This window comes from Budorcas taxicolor, chromosome 5, assembly GCF_023091745.1.
Source record: "Budorcas taxicolor isolate Tak-1 chromosome 5, Takin1.1, whole genome shotgun sequence".
Lineage (NCBI taxonomy): Eukaryota > Metazoa > Chordata > Mammalia > Artiodactyla > Bovidae > Budorcas > Budorcas taxicolor.
Window position 1 is genome coordinate 151,525,408 of NC_068914.1, and position 18,201 is coordinate 151,543,608.

Consider the following 18,201-nt stretch of genomic DNA (forward strand, 5'->3'; position numbering starts at 1 on the left):
TTTTGATCCTTCTTATCTAAAATGCATCTTTTATCTTGTATGTGTATGTGTGTTTAAAGTGCTTAGAATTTTTGAAGATTACCCCGTTGACTGCTTGGCTGTTTCTCAGGGAAATGCTTTTTTTGTTTTTAATGAAAAGCATTAAATAAATGTGTTTACTAAAGGAAAGGGTGTCTTTTTGAAGGGAGAATACTAACTTTTCTGCTTTGCAGCACAAAATTGTTGGGTTAAGGTGCACTGTAATTGATACCTGTGGTTTGGGAAAATGATTTTTTTAAGATTCTGTTTGATACCATCTGAGATTTTTTTTTAATGGAGGGGATCTGTCTTTTCTGTTACATGTGAAGGAATGTAGTGTCACTTCTCTTTTTTTGTGGCCCCCATATCTAAAATTTTAACTGTGTGTGCTTAGCCACCCAGATGGCCTGATCCGTAGACATAACTCTATGGTAGATGCTCTTGAACCCTGGCCTTTGTTCACTGGTTTCTAGAATAACAGAAAACACCTGCCTACATTATCTTCTTTCCTTAGATGTGATGGTGAGTCTCACTGTATCTGGCTAGCATTCCCTTAAATATTTTGCAAAGTGTGGGGCTTCTGTTTCTTTAAAGACACCCACAGCTGGAAGAAATGCTGCTGGTAACCTTAAAACTCAAATAGGGTTGCTTCAGGTTTACTGCAAAGATGAAAAGTGTGTGCTAGAAAGTGAGGCAGTGATCAGGAATAAAGTTTCAATCACACTTTGTTTTAAAACAGTCTCATTTCAGACACTGGTTTGGGTCAGTTTAGCAAGTTGGTCTACAAGCTATTTCATTCCTGGAACTCTGTGGCTTTGTGGATCTGGCTCTGAGTTTTTACCTTGGTGTACTGCAGTTCCACACCACGGCCCTGCCAGAAACAGGGCAGCGCTCAAAACTTAGAAATTCTTACAAAGTATCTTTTAATTTGTAAACACTGGATATAGCTTTATCTTCATGTTAATATTCATTGAAAAAGAAAAAGTATAGGCTGCTGTCCCTCCAGAGTTCAAAGTTAAAGTCTGCATGGCATACAGGAAAGAGTTAGACATACCTAATAAGCAGGACTATGTATTAAGATAAATAAATACTTTCTTGTGGCTAAGGAGAAAGGAATATGTGATTGTCTGTTGGGGAAGCAAGGAGACCCACACAAACCTTTCTGAGAACTAAGGAATGATTATATTATAATAAGATGAGAAAACCTAGGCTCCTTTATTATTTTTTTAAAAAGGCAAGTAGAAAGTTTACTGTGTTTGTTTTCTTTGCTTTCTACCAAGAGTGGGGAAAAAAGTAGGGTTTTGGTAGGAAACACAGAATATGTTGAAAGAACAGACATCCTATGAACCTAAAGCCATAAATGGTGACATATCCAAGAATACCCTATAGATGAGAGAGGAAGATTACATGAAACCTTAAGAAAAAAAATCCCCTGAATACCAAAACAAATACCCGAATATCCGTAATCAAAAGTTCTCCTTTTTCTTACATAAATCAATTTGTATATGAGGAAATCAAAGGAAAGAACTTTGTGACGCTAGGAAAACCAGAGTGCCTGGATTCTGGGGTTCTTTTTGAAGCTATTATAAGTAACAGCAGTTATGTTTTTATTTGAGATAAAACTTCGCTGGTTAGTTAAGATGTCCATTTTCTTTTGGCTGAGACAACTCATTGTGGTAATAATGCTGGATTTTTCATAGTTTTGAGAAATTCTGTTTGGTAAGCATGTCTATTTTTAATTAATACAAATGGGAAAACAGCATTATTTAATAAAGATAATTTCATAGAAAAAGCTTTCAAAATATAAAACTCATTGCTGGAAGAATAATAAAATACCATCCCAAATGCACCAACCTTAGAAAATAGATTCTTGAATTTGACAAACGTGTTAAAAGGACTATATAGATACATATGTGTGTACACACACACACGTACTAGCGATTTTACTAGGCACTGGGTTGACACGTGGCTGGAGAGCTTGTCCCAGTCCTCACAGACTCAGTCCATGGGAAGAAGAGACATGCAGACGGGTTATTAGAATCTGACAGATTCAGAGAATCTGAAATGCTTTTTGTTCCCAACCTAAAGATACTGGATAAGCATTAACCCCCTCTCAGAGTCTGTGATGTGTGATTGAACTTATTGGCAGAAGAGGAAGGTGTCAGAAGCAAAGACAGTGTGCACAAAAGCAGCAGCAGCCCTAGGGTGACCAGCTGTGACCAGTTCAGGTCGGGCTGGGTTTTAGTGTCCGCACGGCGAATGGAGATGGAACATGACGATGACGTGAACCAGGAGCTGAAACTGAACCTCTGCCGGCGCTGGGACATCAGAGGAGCGCTGTTCAAGGGGAAGGAAAGCAACGCCAATTCAGCCAAACTTTTACTGCCAGTGAATGAGAAAAACTTTCCTCTGCTGTGACCCTGGGAAGGATCCCCAGGTCCCCAGTAAGATGCCAGAATTTCCAGCAGATTTAGAGTACCACTGGGTGTGGGAAGTTCCTACCTGAAGTACAGATACATTTTCACAATTAACAGAATAACATTACACAGAGTAACTCGGCATGTGCTACTGTGGTGTTTGCTACAGTGTTTGATTGTAGTAGCAGCAGAGTGGAGATAACCCAGGTGTCCAGCAGTGGGTGCTGGTTGAATCAGTTACAGTACATCTGACAGAATGGAGGGAGAGATGGAGCCGTTTCTAGAATACATTGGTAAATGAAGAAGCAAGATGCAGAATAGTGTATTTAATATTCTACTTTTAAGAATATTATTTGTTTGGCCATTCTGTGTCTTACTTGCAGCTCCTGGGATGTAGTTCACTTGTAGTTCCCTGATTAGGGTGGGACCTAGGCCCCCTGCACTAGGAACACAAGAGTCTTAGCCACTGGACCAGCAGAGAAGTCCAACTTTTCATATGAGGAAGTTGGGTGATTGCAGAAATGTTTGTGAGAGTGTATGCTTGCTTACAGTACATAAAGATTTAAAGATGAATTTAAAATTTACCTCCAACATTTCCTATGAAAAGAGGAAATAAACAGAATGGAGAAGCAGGGTTGAAAGCAAGTCTTCTCTGAAGGGACCTAGTTTTATATATATAGTTTTGACCCTAGAATCATATGGATGTTTTACATAAATAAAAATAAAATCATATCAGAAAGTGGGGAAAGCAATTCTTGAGCTTTGTAAACAGATGAATCTAGATATTTGTTAAATTGTTGACATAGCCACATAGAGCCTAGGATTATTTCAGCTAACTGTATATATTACAGATCTTTCTCTGTACATTCTCAGTAAGATACTCGCCAGTGAGAAGAAAAATAATGCAAAGAAATTTTAAAGCTCATCCTGAAGGCATATTGATAGTGGTTACATTGGTATTGGTATTTTCAAAGAATCATTCTGATGGATAAAGCCAATAAAAGCTAATCACATCATTATTGTAAGGAACCAAGGTTTTTCAGCTTGAGAGGAAAAAGGATATATAAAGTATAAAATCAAAGAGGTTGAATAAAAACTTATTCTTTAAGGGTCAGATCTAGACTCTTAAATCTAAATTGGAAATATTACTGTTTATTCATAATCTTCATCATTACAAAAAAGTGTTTCCCAGCTTTGAACTGAAACAGCCTGGAAGCAGCAATAATCCTGCAGCCCTGAGCATCCTGACCCGCTGATGTCCTGCTGACCAAGTGAGCTCTTCAGTAAAATGGCTGATTCTAGATCTGGAGCAAGAAATGGACAGACAAGACGAGCTTGGCGCATATTTGCCAGAATGCAGGAGTGATGTCACGTCCAAGGACACAAAGTCTGCCACGTAGAAAATGCGCAGGATGGTTCTCCTTTCCCATTGTGATCCTAACCAGGACCACGATTAAACTACCAAACTTGTTTCTCTAAAAAGCAAAACAGGATTGGTTGGGGGACTTCCCTGCTGGTTCAGGGGTTAAGACTTCACCTCCCAACACAGGGGTGCAGGTTCCATCCCTGGTCAGGGAGTTGGGATCCCACATGCTCCATGGCCAAAAAGCCAGAAGGTAAACAACAGAAGCCATGCTATACCAGATTCACTAAAGGCTTTAAAAATGGTCCACATCAAAAAGAAAAAAGATCTTAAAATCAGTAGGAAGCACATTTTTCTATTCTAGAGCTTGCCCTCTAGTTGAGAAAATAAAATAGTGTGTGAAGGCAGTCTGACAGTGACAGCTGTTGGGGTGAATTCAGCACAGTTCTCTCTCCTGATCCGGCTCTTGTCCTCTGCCTCCCACACTGTTCCAAGGGAGCCCCCCCAGAGCTGTCCAACCAGTGGAAGAGGAACTTTCCCAGCTAGAAAGATAAATGAACAACTCAAGAATAATTCACAGGACTTCCCTGGTGGCTCAGTGGTAAAGAATCCACCTGCCAGTGCAGGAGACACTGGTTTGATCCTTGGTCCAGGAGGATCTCACATGCCACGGAGCAGCTAAGCCCGTGCGCAAGTACTGAGCCTGTGCTCGAGAGCCCAGGAGCTGCAGCTGCTGGGCCCACACACTCTTGAGCCCGGCTCCGCGAGAAGAGAAGCCACTGTAATGAAAGGCCAACACACTGTAACTAGAGAAGGACGTTGCAGCAGTGAAGACCCAGCACAGTCAAAATTAAATTTAAAAAGAATAACAACTAATTTATACTTTGTCATGTAATGAAGTTTAAAATAAAGCTCAAAGGTAATTTGTTGAAATTTTGTAAAATTTATCACCAATGCTGTGTCTGACCCACCTGAAAATAATGGAGATGATGCTTTTTTCATTTTATATATCAAATACCAATATAACAAAGTTAACTGAAATTCAGTATAATGTTAATAAAACGATTTCCAAGGTTCAACAAATGTAGGCAGAAATCATTTTATTGCTTTCTTTAAGATAATTATAATTGGATATAACGCTAATTAGTAAGGTTAAGTTTTACTTATATGTTTTCTAAAATATCTCAGAATATTTCTAAGTATTATTCTCTCTAAAGCTCATTTAGGTAGGTTAATAGCATTCTCAGAAGCCAAAAAGCAAAGATTAGTGAACAACCAAATAACGGATCAGAATTCAAACATTTTTTAGTACCTGGGTTTGGATCACCAACATACACTGTTTCTGAGCCTAACTAAAATATTTTTCTGTGAAGTGTCATTTCTGAACTGCCGTATCTGAGCACTAATATCTCGGTCTCAGAAGAAAAGCTTAGCAGTCTAAACAAGGAGCTCCTTTTCCTCTGGGAGGGTGGTGGTGGCGGCTTAGTCACTCAGTCATGTCTGACTCTTGTGACTCCATGGGCTGTAGCCCGCCAGGCTCCTCTGTCCATGGAATTCTCCAGGCAAGGATACTGGAGAGGGTTGCCATTCCCTTCTCCAGAGGATCTTCCTAGCCCAGGAATTGAACCCAGGTCTCCTGCACTGCAGGCAGATTTTTTACTGAGCTACCAGCGAATTCCCTGAACGGGTATGTGTAACTATACTGAGGTGCACGTTTATGGCTTACAAAGTTTATTTCAGCAAGTTTCTTCCCATCTTTTTTTTTCTTTACTCCTTCAAACAATCTTATCCTTCATGTGAGGGGACCAAGGGAGTCCAGCTGTCTGCACAGGCACGTGGCATGGTTCAGAAGGGAAGATATTTGGCTATAAAGCACCTTTCATGCTTGCTGGCTTATCTTAAGAAGAGCGGTACAAGAGCTCCTTGAGAACAGTGTCATTTACAGGGTCTGTATAACATCTACTACTGTGAGCTATCGGGTGCTAAGCGCTCAGCCTCTGTCTGTGCAGGGAACAGACTTCACACCAAATTAATGAACCTTAGGCCTGGGAACCCTGGATCAACTTGGATACACCTCAGGTCTTTCAGAAATGGATTCGTTCTTGTATCTACTTCATTCGCTTACACGAAATAAGTAACCTTTGGTCTTAGCTATCAGTTCTTCTTGGAGGCTTTCAGCCTCATGCCTCAGAGATACTTGAGATACATCCTGCCCTGAAAGGGGATTTGTGTGTGTGCTTTATCAGTTCTTCGCTAAGTTCCTAAACTTGTGCTGGGTATCAGGCCTTCAAGATTGTGTGTCACGTTCTAAGATAATAACTGTTCAAGTGTACTTCTGCCGCACGTTCCTCTTAAAGTTGACGTGGACGTGTTTCTGGTGTGCCCCTGCCCTTTGCTCTTCCCTCCCTCATTGCAGAAGGTTCTCCATCGGTCACGCAGCACCACGTGATGTGAGAAACATTCCCCTGCGTGTTTTCAAGGCCACTCCAAGTCGTCTCAGAAATTTGATATCACAGACAATTTTTTGATAAGGATTTTCTCTGCTGTCATTATATCCTGGAGGGAGGAATTGGCTGCAAATGTATGTATATGTTTTTCGGTAAAAATCTACAGAGCCCAAGTGCCCAACAGTATGGGGCTCATTAAGCATCCATTCAACTGAACACTGTGCAGCCGGTTAAAATTAGAGTTTGTCATTCAGTCGCTTAGTCGTGTCTGACTCTGTGGGCCTCATGGACTGCAGCACACCAGGCTTTCCTGTCCTCCACTATCTCCTGGAGTTTGTTCAGATTCATGTCGATTGAGTCGTTGATGCCATCCAGCCATCTCATTCTCTGCTGTCCCCTTCTCCTCCTGCCCTCAATCTTTCCCAGCATCAGCGTCTTTCCCAGTGAGCCAGCTCTTCACATCAGATGGCCAAAGTATTGGAGCCTCAGCATCCTTCCAGTGAATTCACAGTCCTTCCAGAGAATATTCAGTGTTGATTTCCTTTAGGATTGACTGGTTTGATCTCCTTACAGTCCAAGGGACTCTCAAGAGTAGATTTTTTAGAGTTAATATTTAATGACATGGAATGTTCGTAATAACGGGGATAGCTAAAATTAGTTGGATATTGATTTTATGCCAGGTGCCTTTGTAAGAGCTTATGTTAGTAACTCGGTTGGTTAACCTTCACAGCAGTCTTATGGGGAGAAGGTATTGCTATGCACATTTTAAAGGAGAGGAAACTGAGGTTCAGAGCATGTGAGCAGCTTGCCCAACTGAGCTGGCTGGTAAAAGCAGAACTAGAATTCAGGCCTGGACAGTTTGGCTCTAAAGCCCCTGCTTAGGCATCATTATGTGAAAAAAAGTACCAAAGAAAAATCTCTGCAAACTTTTTTATAGAACTAGACAAAATGTCTTACATTTACCAAGAAAATGTTTTAAAGATACCCAATCAGATTTTGACAAAGCAGAATTGGTGAAGAAGGACATGTTTTACCAGATGTCAAAATATACTGCACAATAATCACAATTTAAAAATACTGCATTATAGCAAAAGCAAAGGCTAAATCAGAACATGCTACTATTTATGTTCATAGGAAAGAGACTGAACAGATTCACGTAAATATTAACAATGATTATCACTGGTTAGAGGGACTTAGGGGTAATTTTTTTTCTCTGTATGTTTCAAATTATCTACAGTGAACATTTTTGAATCATATAACATTAGCAAATGTATTTTTAATGCTTTCAGAACCTCAAGTTTTAACAATATTGCTGTTTGATCATATGCACAGGGTTCTGTGGATTTTCTAAATTGCTTACTCTGCAAAGTAAATTCTCTAAAATGTTTTATAGATGTGTGTATGTGTGTGTGTGTGCGTGTGTGCATACATTCACTTAGGCCTTAAGTTAACCAACCACACAGAATCCAATCTCCTCCTCCATTCTGGTGATCTTGGAGGAGAGGCCATGAGAGAATAATCTGCTTCCAGTCTTTGGACTAAAGAGAAGGATTTCAGAATCTTCAGCTCATTTCCAAAGCCTGAATTGTTTATTGATGGTATAAAGAAAATGGTGATGTCATTGAATTTTAATATGTCGCTTCTGTCCGATCACCTTACTGAACTCTATTTTAAGTTGTAATCATTTTTCAGATGATTCTCTGGATTTTTCTCGGTATATAATCATTCATTTACAGATACGGATAACTTTTCCTCCGGTATTATGGTCTCTGTGTTAGATAACATCTCCCCCAAATGGAACAGTTGTTAAAAAGGATGAGTAACTCTCACAGTAACCTGGCAAGATGGGTCCTGCCCAGCACGAAGTGAAAAAATAGGGTCACAGTGTTCTCTCCCATGTGTGATGTCATCCACTCTTTATTTTAAAAAATAAAAACAGGCACTGCATAAAGTGCTTAATTTAAGGAAATTACTCTTCCGTCCATAATTCCCATTCCAGTTTAGGTGCCTGTCTTAGCCTGCTTGGGATGCTGTAACAGAATACCCACAGACTGAGTCACTTCAACAGCAGAAATTCGTTTTCTCACCCACCTGGAGGCTGGGAAATCCAAAGTCAGCGTGCCAGCTGACCCAGTTCCCATGAGAGCCCTCCTCCTGGCCCTCGGAAGCCCCCTCCCCACTGTGTCCTTCCCCCTTAGAAGGACCACAGCCCCATCAGATCAGGGCCCCACCCTGATGACCTCACTTCACCCTAATCAGCTCCCAAAGACTGCCTCCATTCGCAGGGAGGCATGTGAGGCTTACGATCTCAGCATGGGTTTTGAGGGGGCACAGTGCAGTGTGTAGCTGTGCCCGAGCTTCCCCCCACCCAGTATCCTCAGAAATCCTATGTTCAATTTATTTCAGACAGGATTCATTATGCCCTTTCTCGGCACATTTTTAAGATGCTTGTGACTGTACAGTGTGTCATAGAGACTTTGCCTGAGCTTGACCTTGTGGATCGTTTCCTCCTAGACACAGAATCGAATGAAGTTAATGGCCGACAACTACGAGGACGACCACTTCAGATCCTCCCATTCCGGTCAAACCAATCACAAACCCTCCCCAGACCAGGTAAGGCTGCTTTTGAGAAACCAGCGTGCTTTTGTTTTGATGTATTCAGTAGTAGCGTGTTACAGACTCTGGGGAACAAGTTAGAAAAATAAAAATAATCAGTTTCTGAAAACTTTTTTTCTAAATATGGAGTCCATTTCTGTATAGGAAGGTAGTGCCTGATTCTGAGTATTTTAAGAGGAGTTACCCAACAGATTTGAAAGGAACACTAAAGAATCCTTAAATTGAGATGAGAAAAAAAATTCATCTTCTCAGAGAAACTCACTAATTTGTGTCTGTCCTGCTTCAGTAGAAAAAGAAAACTTTGCATGTAAGCTAAGTGAGGCACACACAACTCGGTGTAGCAGTAATCAGTATTCGCCTGCAGATTTCTGCTCATCACCTCTTAAACGGAAAGGTTGAAACTTAGTTTTTTCGTTCCTGTCTCCTTGGTGGACCTCTCCATCCACATCCTCCTTAAACTGTTGCCTTCAGCTCCGCATGAGTGCAGAGGAGGCACTGAGTCAGCCTGAAGGGAGCCATATCCAGTGCCAGTTCTGGAAGAAGGGAACTCTCCCAAGATCTTGAATATGATGGATGGGGGAGAGCAGTGAACAGATTACCTCATATCCCATTGCCAAAAATCAGATTTCAACATCTCCATCACACTCAATCTTAACATATACAGCTGAGGGAGAAAAATAATAGTTAAGTAATTACATCCATATGATCGAAGAGTCCAGAGGCACTCCCCCACTAAGCCCCTCCTCCAGATGATAGCATAGCTCCCTCTTAGGAGACGAAGAAGAAACATTGCACGTGAAAGCACAATAATATCGAAAATGCACGTTTTTTTCTAAGGTTTAGAAGGTTATAATCATTGTATGATGACATTCACTAAGCCCATGGAGGCGGCTTATACTTTAGAGGGAAAGAGTGCAATCTTTAATGTAGGCAAAGCAGAGAGCTGTCTGCCCAGTGGCAGCAATCTGTCCTCGCCAAGAAGCCATTTGCTTTTCTCTGACTGTTTCTTGATACCTGGAACTAAGTTTATGCCAGTTTATGTAGGATGAGGATTTTAGGGGGCTTCCCCGGTGGCTCAGTGGTAAAGAACCCGCCTGCAGTGCAGGAGATTTGGGTTTGATCCCTGGGTCAGGAAGATCCCCTGGAGGAGGGCATGGCAACCCACTCCAATATCCTTGCCTAGGAAACCCCATGGACAGAGGAGCCTGCCAGGCTACAGTCCATGGGATCGCACAGAGTCAGACACGACTGAGCAACTGAGCACACACGTAGGGTGAGGATTACAGCCTTCCCTTGAAACAGGTTTTGCTAAAAAATACCAGGACTGGATGCCTGGGAGGAGCGGGAGGTAAACAGGAATGGGGAGGAAGAATAAAGAAAAGCCTCCAGCTTGGTCATGTTGCCCAGTAGACAAGAGCGTGGCAAGGAAGTGGGGAGGTTGGGAGTGCGGGGACAAACGAGGACAAATCCAAGCTTGATGTGGGGGGTCGGGGGCCAAGGGGCCGTCCTCGGCGGCTGCGTCGTGCCTGTGTACCTGTCTCAAACCCTAACCAGCTCTTTTTCATCCCCACGCTGCTCTGGGCCCTGCGTCCTCCCCGTAGGATGAGGAGGAGGGCATCTGGGCGTAGCCCCCACTTGCTCTTAGTGTGCAGCCATTTTGTTCAGAACGGTGAGAACGGCTTTCCTGAGCTACAGAAATGTGTTCTGCTTCCTTCACTTTTTTTTCCTTCCACACAATCATTTCACGTCTGTTTCTCTGTAATTCACTGAATCCTTGGTTTGCTCCCTGCTTTCTCATCTCACCTGGTTCCCGTGTGTATCGCTTGCTTGTGACATAGCGGGGTTTGGGTTCTGTGGCTTTTTTTCTTTTTCCTTGTTGTATGTTAATAGTCATTTTTGTCATTTCATTTTGTACATTTTTGGAAGAACTTCCAGGGCATGTAGCTAAATTTCTCCTGTTGTTATTTTATTTATAAACTACCCACTCTGGCATGATTTAACAGTGTCCTGGTAAGGTTTATATTGACTCACATCAAACTGGAAATAGAAGAAATCAATCAGATACTCTGCCAGTAGGTTTGGGATGTACTTTTTATGATAATTAATACTATTTAGTCTTTAAAAAAAAAAACAACCCTGCACTTTGGACTAAAAGCTTTAGTTTCTGTGTATAGAAGAACGCTCTGGATTCTCAGGATCAGTGCTTCTTCCACAGTGCCCACCTGGGACAGTCCCCTGGGGCTTGGACATTGCTCCCAAACTATCTTAAAGAGAAGTGAAGAAGCCATACAAGACTTTTTGAATAAAGAGTCAGTCTCCAGAGTTCCTCTCCCCTCCTCTGTGGATTGCTGCCGTGTCAAACAGTTGCCAGGACACTGTCTAGATTCTGCTTTACCGGCCAATTGGCTAGAAAATGCGGTCCAGCTGTGTCAGCCTCTCTCTTTGATCTGGTGCCCTGGAGGTTTGATTGAGGAAATCCTTTGCTTAGAAAAAATAATAACGATGATGAATAAGTTCACACATCCTGATGGCCCTGCACCCCCTGGTTTCACTGCCCGTGCTTGTTGGCCATCTCACTCTGCTGAGGTCAGTTCTCCCCGAGAAGTCTGTGTCTCGGTGTTACCCGCCTCCACCTTTAAAATCACACGGGTGGTGTAGAGCTCTCATGGCAGACACAACCGAGGAGAACGATGAGGTAAGTTATGGCAAGGAGCGTGCATTGTGAAGATGGGAAACCTTCCACGTAGCTTTGCCCTGAGGCTGTGGAAGAAGCTGAAACACAGTGCCAGCCAGGAAGCTCCTGGGGCTGGAATGCTGCATGCCAAACAGAGCTGAGGTTGAGCGAGTCAGCGCGCTGGTTTTCTTGGTCTACAGTGTGCCCCACGAGGGGCGGGATTGTCAGTGTGGAGCCTCGGGGGCAGTCGTGCAGGAGTCGGGTGGAGATCATCAGGCCCCACCTAGAGCGAAGCCGCCTTGTCTGTCGTGGGAGAACGTAGGGGCTTCCGTGCCGCCCGAGCAGGGCGCCCCTCCCCGCATGTGGGAAGGGGGCTGGGTTTGGATTGCTGACCCTTTTTCCAGCCATAGAAGACGACCTGATGGTGTCAGAGGAAACAGGGCCCACAGGTCCTGAGCCTCCATCCTCCCTGTCTCCTCCCACAGGAGAATCTGACTCCTAGCAAGTGGGACTTCCCAGGTGGCGCTAGTGGTAAAGAACCTGCCTGCCAGTGCAGGAAACATAAGTGGCGCGGGTTCAGTCCCTGGGTCAGGAAGATTCCCTGGAGGAAGGCATCTCCTAGAGGAGGAATCCACACCAGTATTCCTACCTGGAGAATCCCCATGGACAAGGGAGCCTGGAGGGCTACAATCCATGGGATTGCAAAGAGTCGGACATGACTGAGCACACATGTAAATAATACAGTGGAGTATTATTAACTGAACACACCGTGCTTTATATCCTCAGGACATGTTTATCATCTTAAACTGAAAGTTTACACTTTTTGACCCCCTTCACCTATTTCACCCACCCCCAAACCCCACCACGGGCAACCACCAGATCTGTTCCTATATCTATGATTTTGGCTTTTTTTTTTAGATTCCATGTGTAAGTGAGATTGTGCAGTGCTTGTCTTTCTCTGAGTCATTTCACTAAGCATAATGGCCTCAAGGTCCATCCGTGTGGTCACAAATGGCAGGATTTCCTTCTTTTTTATGGCTGAGTAGTATTACTCGGGGTGGGGGGTGTGTGTGTGTACAGTTGGCCCTTGAGCAGCACAGGTTTGAACTGCACAGGTCCACCTATGCATGGGATTTTTACGATCGTAAATACTACAGTACTGCCCCGTCACCACTGGCTGAATCTACAGATACGGAGTGAGGGACACACAGGCACCGCAGGTACGAAAGGCCGACTCTTGGGTTATACACGGGTTTTTGACCATGCAGAAGGTCATTACCCCTAACCCCTGCATTGTTAAAGGGTCAGCTGCATGTATACCACATTTTCACACATTTACAGACCCCACCACATTTGAAGTCTTAAAAGGCCCCAATGCAGTTTCATACAAATTTTATAATTCTCTGCTCTATTTCTGTGAAAAATACCATTGGAATTTTGGTAGGGACTGTATTGAATCTGTAAATTGCTTTGGGTAGTAGGAACATTTTAACAATGTTAATTCTTTAAATCCATGAGAGCAGACTGTCTGTCTGTCCAATTCCTTCTCTTTCTGCTTGAGAGTTGGTTGGTTTTTTTTTTTTTTTTAGTAAGTGGTTGTTATTCTGTCAAATGCTTCTTCTGCATTATTGAGATGATTTTGACTATTGACTTTGATCCTTCATATTGTTCATGTAGTGTTTCACACAGCCTGATTTCAACCATCAATGCAGGTGTTGAACCATCCTTGCATCCCTAGAATAAACCCCACTTGATCATGGCAAATGTCCCTGTTAATGTGTTGTTGAATTTAGTTTGCTAACGTTTTGTTGAGAACTTTTCCATCTGTGTTCAGCAGAGATATTGGCACGTCATTTTCTTTTCTTGCCACATCTTTTTCTGGTTTAGGTATCTTCTAAATGTGGAAGAGTTCTCTGGTCTTGTATTTTTTGGGAAAAGTTTTCAAAAGATTGGTGTGACTTTTTCTTGAAATGTTTCTTAGAATTCACTAGTGAAGCAAGCTAGTCCTCAGCTTTTATTTCTTGAAAGGTTAATTACTGCTTAGTTTCCCTTACTTGCCATTGGTCTGTTCACACTTTCTGTTTCTTTGTGATACAGATGTGGTAGGTTTTATGTTTCTAGGAATTAATTCGTTTCTAGGTTGTCCAGTTTGTAATTGAAATGTAATTGTTCATAGTAGCCTCATAACTCTTGTATTTAATATCAGTTATAACGTCTCTTCTCTCATTTCTTTTTTTTTTAAATATTTATTTGTGTGTTTAGCTTAGCCAGGTCTTAAGTGCAGCATTCGAGCTCCTCCGTCTTCACTGTGGCATGGGGATCTTTAGTAGCAGCGTGTGAACTCGTTGTTGGGGCATTTAGGATCTAGTTCCCTGGCCAGGGATCCGACCCAGGCCCCTTGCATTGGGAGCAGAGTCTGACCCACTGGACCAACAGGGAAGTCCTCCTTTTTCTCATTTCTGATTTTATTTATCCTGCCTTTTGTAGTTCCTCTGCTATATCCCACCTGTGAAACTGACGAAACATGTTTTCTTTTGTGTCCCTTGTATGGCAGGTTTGTTGTTTTATGGCTGTTTAGTTTGGTGTTAAATAACATGCTTTGCCCCTCAAACTAATTTGAACTCGGTAGCTGTGGAATTTCCCTCGAGTCACTTCACCTCTCCTCCAAGTGTCAGGTTCCTATCTGCTAAGTGGCAGTGATGAAACCTACAGCGAAGGTCCTGGTGGGGTTACAAGCACAAACGTTCTCAGTGCACTTAGCCCTTGGCCCAGCACCCAGGAAGTATTCAGTCATGGGCTGTGTGATATTGGTAGCGATAGTGCTTAATAGAGTTCACAGGATCCTCTGATGCTACTGTTTACTTCATAGATTTCTCCTCTCTCCTGATACAGTAACGTTCCTCTCACTGCACAAGTCACGCACAGTCCTAGTAATTCATTTTTCCTGCAGCAAGAGAAACGTTTTCTGTTTGGAATCTCTGAATTGTTGATGACGTCACCGGTCCTGCCTGAGCAGCGTGTAGACCCTTCCTCCACCAGGTGTCCCTGCGGGAGGTCAGCTGCAGACCTTAAGTCAGACCCCATCACCTTCAAAGAAGCAACCACGGTGGCAAGCGCCTTTTCCTGCTAAAGTTCTCTCACCTGAGGATAGTTTGCAGGCTGCCTCGACACAGAGGCTCTGAGTAATTCTTGAGGGACTTGGTGATCATGTGATCTCAGTGAGGCAGGGGCCTCTCAGGCCACGTGATCGAGTTATAAATACTCGGGGGAGCGACCTTTCAGTGTAGTTTTAAGACACACTGTACAGTGTTCCGCAGGTTCCCCCCTATATTTTTATAGTTTCTGCTGAGACTCACTTATTTCTTAAACTGAAAACTGCGGTGTTTTAAACATCTCTGGAACATAGGTCCTTAACAATTAGGAGCATTTGACTAATGAGGATGTGCCCTCTTCTTCCTGTTTGTGGCCTTATTTGTAACTCAGACATTCTCCCTAGATAATAAAAATATCCTTGCTCTTCATGCAAAATAAAATCCTTCACATCCTAATTGTTTTTCACAGTCCTCTGGGCAGACCCTGCAGAGCTCAATAAATAGTTTTTGAAAGAAAAAACTGGGAAGCTTTTGCCCTAAAGAAAAGTTGCATGTATTGGAAGTTTCGTCCATGTGTAGTAGGTATTTTTAAACTTTTAATTTACTCTGTACCCTGAAAAGACCCTGTTGCTGGGAAAGATTGAGGGTTGGAGAAGGGGGCGATAGAGGAGGGCATCACTGACTCAGTGGACATAAGTTTGAGTAAACTGTGGGAGATAGTGAAGAACGGGAAGCCTAGCAGGCTGCAGTCCATGGGGTCGCATAGTCGAACGTGACTTAGCGACTGAACAGCAGCTCTGTACCCTGACAGGTCATCCTGGGATTTGACACAGTTCATGTGTGGGGGGTCCCAGTCAGTTCCTAGTGCACCTTCTAGGATACACTGTCAAATTTATCACCTACCCCTCAGCTAACATGTGACGAGACCCCTTTTAATACCAGTTCCAGGAGACAGCCCTCATGCTTGCCTATTACATCATGTTTTTATTTTATAGAGTTATGTTTTGGAAGATGTGATCTGACTCGCATCTTATCTGAGCTATTAAACAACAGTCGTGTTACAATAGGGTTCTGCAGTGTTTCTTTCATTAACTTGTCCTCAACTTCTCCCTAATTTGTTATTTTCTATATATTTCTCTCTGTCTTTAGGATTACTGTCTGTTTTGGGTTAACGGACTATTTTCTTGAACCCAAAAATGCATCATCAACCAAAACAAAAAAGCCATTCCCCCTTGATGTCTCTGTCCTTCCTCCTGGTCCTGTGATGACGAGGTTGAAGCTTGCAGCTGGGCCTGGCGGTCGGCGTTTCTGGGATGAATTAAATGCACACACTTGATTGAGGTGTAGCTGGACTGTATCACTGTCTTCCTATTATCCTAGGAGATCAAAGCACAGCTCAAATAGAGGCTTAGTCTTTAGAATATTCAAAACAGATGGCTGGTTCTTTTTGGTGAAAATTCAGGTTTTAAGGCAAACCACTTGTTAGTGAGACTTCATGTCTTCTCACTGAAAGATAGCACGGACCATGTACCTCCCTCTCTTCCTCAGTTTCAAGACTAGAATCATAGACTTTCTGCCTGAGGAGGGATTTGGCAAGCCCAGAATGCTCTGACACTATCTGGGTTCCTTTTCATGTGACTATAAAATAAGTTACTCAGTTTTTTCTTAAGGCATTTTGGGTATTAAACGAAAGCTTCTTAAATGTTTACATCATCATAGTCACTTGTTGGTGGGTCACTATTTAAAATCCAGTGTTCACACTGTGACATCCTCCAGAATTGAACCAGGCTGTTTATCCTTGACTTCACGTTTTTACAAATTAAAATACATATTCTCCATCCACTCTCCTGCCACTGACTCCTGGATCCAAAGGTACACAGAATAAGTCCATAAGTGTAGTCTGAGGTTTTTATTGTTTGGTTTAAAATGGACTGAAATGAGAAAATTAGCTCAGAAACAAATACTGAACAACAGATTTTCTCCAACAGAAAAAAATGATTATCCGAGGAGCAGTAGAAAAACCCAGGTCTGCACTAGAGACTCGAGGGTCACAGAGGAAGGGCCAGGTAGTGGCGGGCTACAGTCCATGGGGTCGCAGAGAGGTGGACATGACTGAGCGACTAAACACGGCAGGCGTGTGCCAAGCAGTTACCGTGTGAACCTGATGACCTCTCTGTGGTTCCCTGTGGGTGCTGCTGAGGGGGTATCTCTATTTCTCTATTAATGAATTACTTCACTTCATTCTGTATAATAGGCTCTAGGTTCATCCATCTTACTGGAATTAATTCTCTATTTGTGCATAACGCATTACCCAGAACCTGGCAGCATTAAAAAACAGTGCACCTCTGTTATCTCAGCGTTTTCTTCGGGTCATGAATCTGGAAGCAGCTTGGCTTGGTAGCTCCTGCCTGAGTGTCTCTGGGCTGCAGGCAGGATGTCAGCTGGGTCTGTAGTTTAAAGCTTGATGTAGCCAGAGCCCACGTGGGTGCATATTCACTCACGGTCCATGCCAAATGCTGGCGGGAGCCTTCAGTTCCTATCCATATGGACCCAAAGTGAGCAATGAAGAGAAGGTGGCAAGGAGCCACTGTGACTCTTAGGTCCTGCAGTCGGAAGTCACACATGCCCACCTCTCCTGTGTCCTGTTCCTTCAGGGCGAGTCACCGAGACCATCTGGCGTGGAGTGGGGCAGAGCATCTCAGGCTTCACTTTCTGAGGGCAGGAATGTCAAAGAATAGGCGGACGTACCATCACCCTTCACAGATATTGGGGCAGGTGACAAGCCACGAGCCTGGGGCTGCCCTCAGGTGAATCACCCTGGCCTTCATGTGCTGTGGCAACCGGTGGACGGTGGGCAGGAGGGAGCAAGCCGGAGACACAGCAGCCCTCTGAATTTTCTGGTTATACTCATTGCTACATCCAGTTCTCTATTCAACCAGTGTTTTATTTTGTGTTGATATTACTGTTTTTTGAAAGGGAAGAAACTACAGAAATCTATTGGCATTGGGAGATAGGAAGCAAATTGTATGTTTCTTTAAAACACCCAACCAACCAACAAAACTGCTGTTGTGCTTGTGTTCAGTCATGTCTGACTCTTTTGTGACCCCCGTGGACTCTAGCCCGCCAGGCTTCTCTGTCCATGGGATTCTCCAGGCAAGAATACTGGAGTGGGTTGCCATTCCCTTCTCCAGGGGATCTTCCTGACCCAGAGATCAAACCCATGTCTCTTGCATCTCCTACGTTGGCAGGCAGATTCTTTACCACTGTGCCACCTGGGAAGCCCCTGATATTACTATTGATAGCAGTGATATTCATTATGAATTGAAATTTTACCTGTAATTATTTACTTCTTAAATAATCTGAGAAGATTATAAGCATTTCCTCTCTGATATTATATTCACCTGTTATCTGGAATAGCTTTAGGGATTGGCAGACCTTTTTCTAAAGGTACAGAGAGTAAGTGTTTTATCCTTTGTGATCTGTACCCTTTGTCAGATCTAACCAGCTCTGCTCATGAAGTAGGGAACCCACCACAGACAACACATAAATAGTGAAGGTTAATATTGTTGTTATT

The 18,201-nt window shown here is 43.1% G+C and overlaps 1 protein-coding gene across 4 annotated transcripts in view; it reads left to right on the plus strand.

Annotated features, from left to right (window-relative positions):
- ERC1 (ELKS/RAB6-interacting/CAST family member 1) overlaps positions 1-18,201 on the plus strand; it is a 269,744-nt gene that overhangs the window by 215,794 nt on the left and 35,749 nt on the right. For all 4 annotated transcript variants that reach the window (XM_052639804.1, XM_052639803.1, XM_052639806.1 and 1 more), the window contains one exon: positions 8,760-8,858. In XM_052639804.1, coding sequence (XP_052495764.1) covers positions 8,760-8,858 — 99 coding nt within the window. The remainder of the gene's footprint in view (positions 1-8,759; positions 8,859-18,201) is intronic.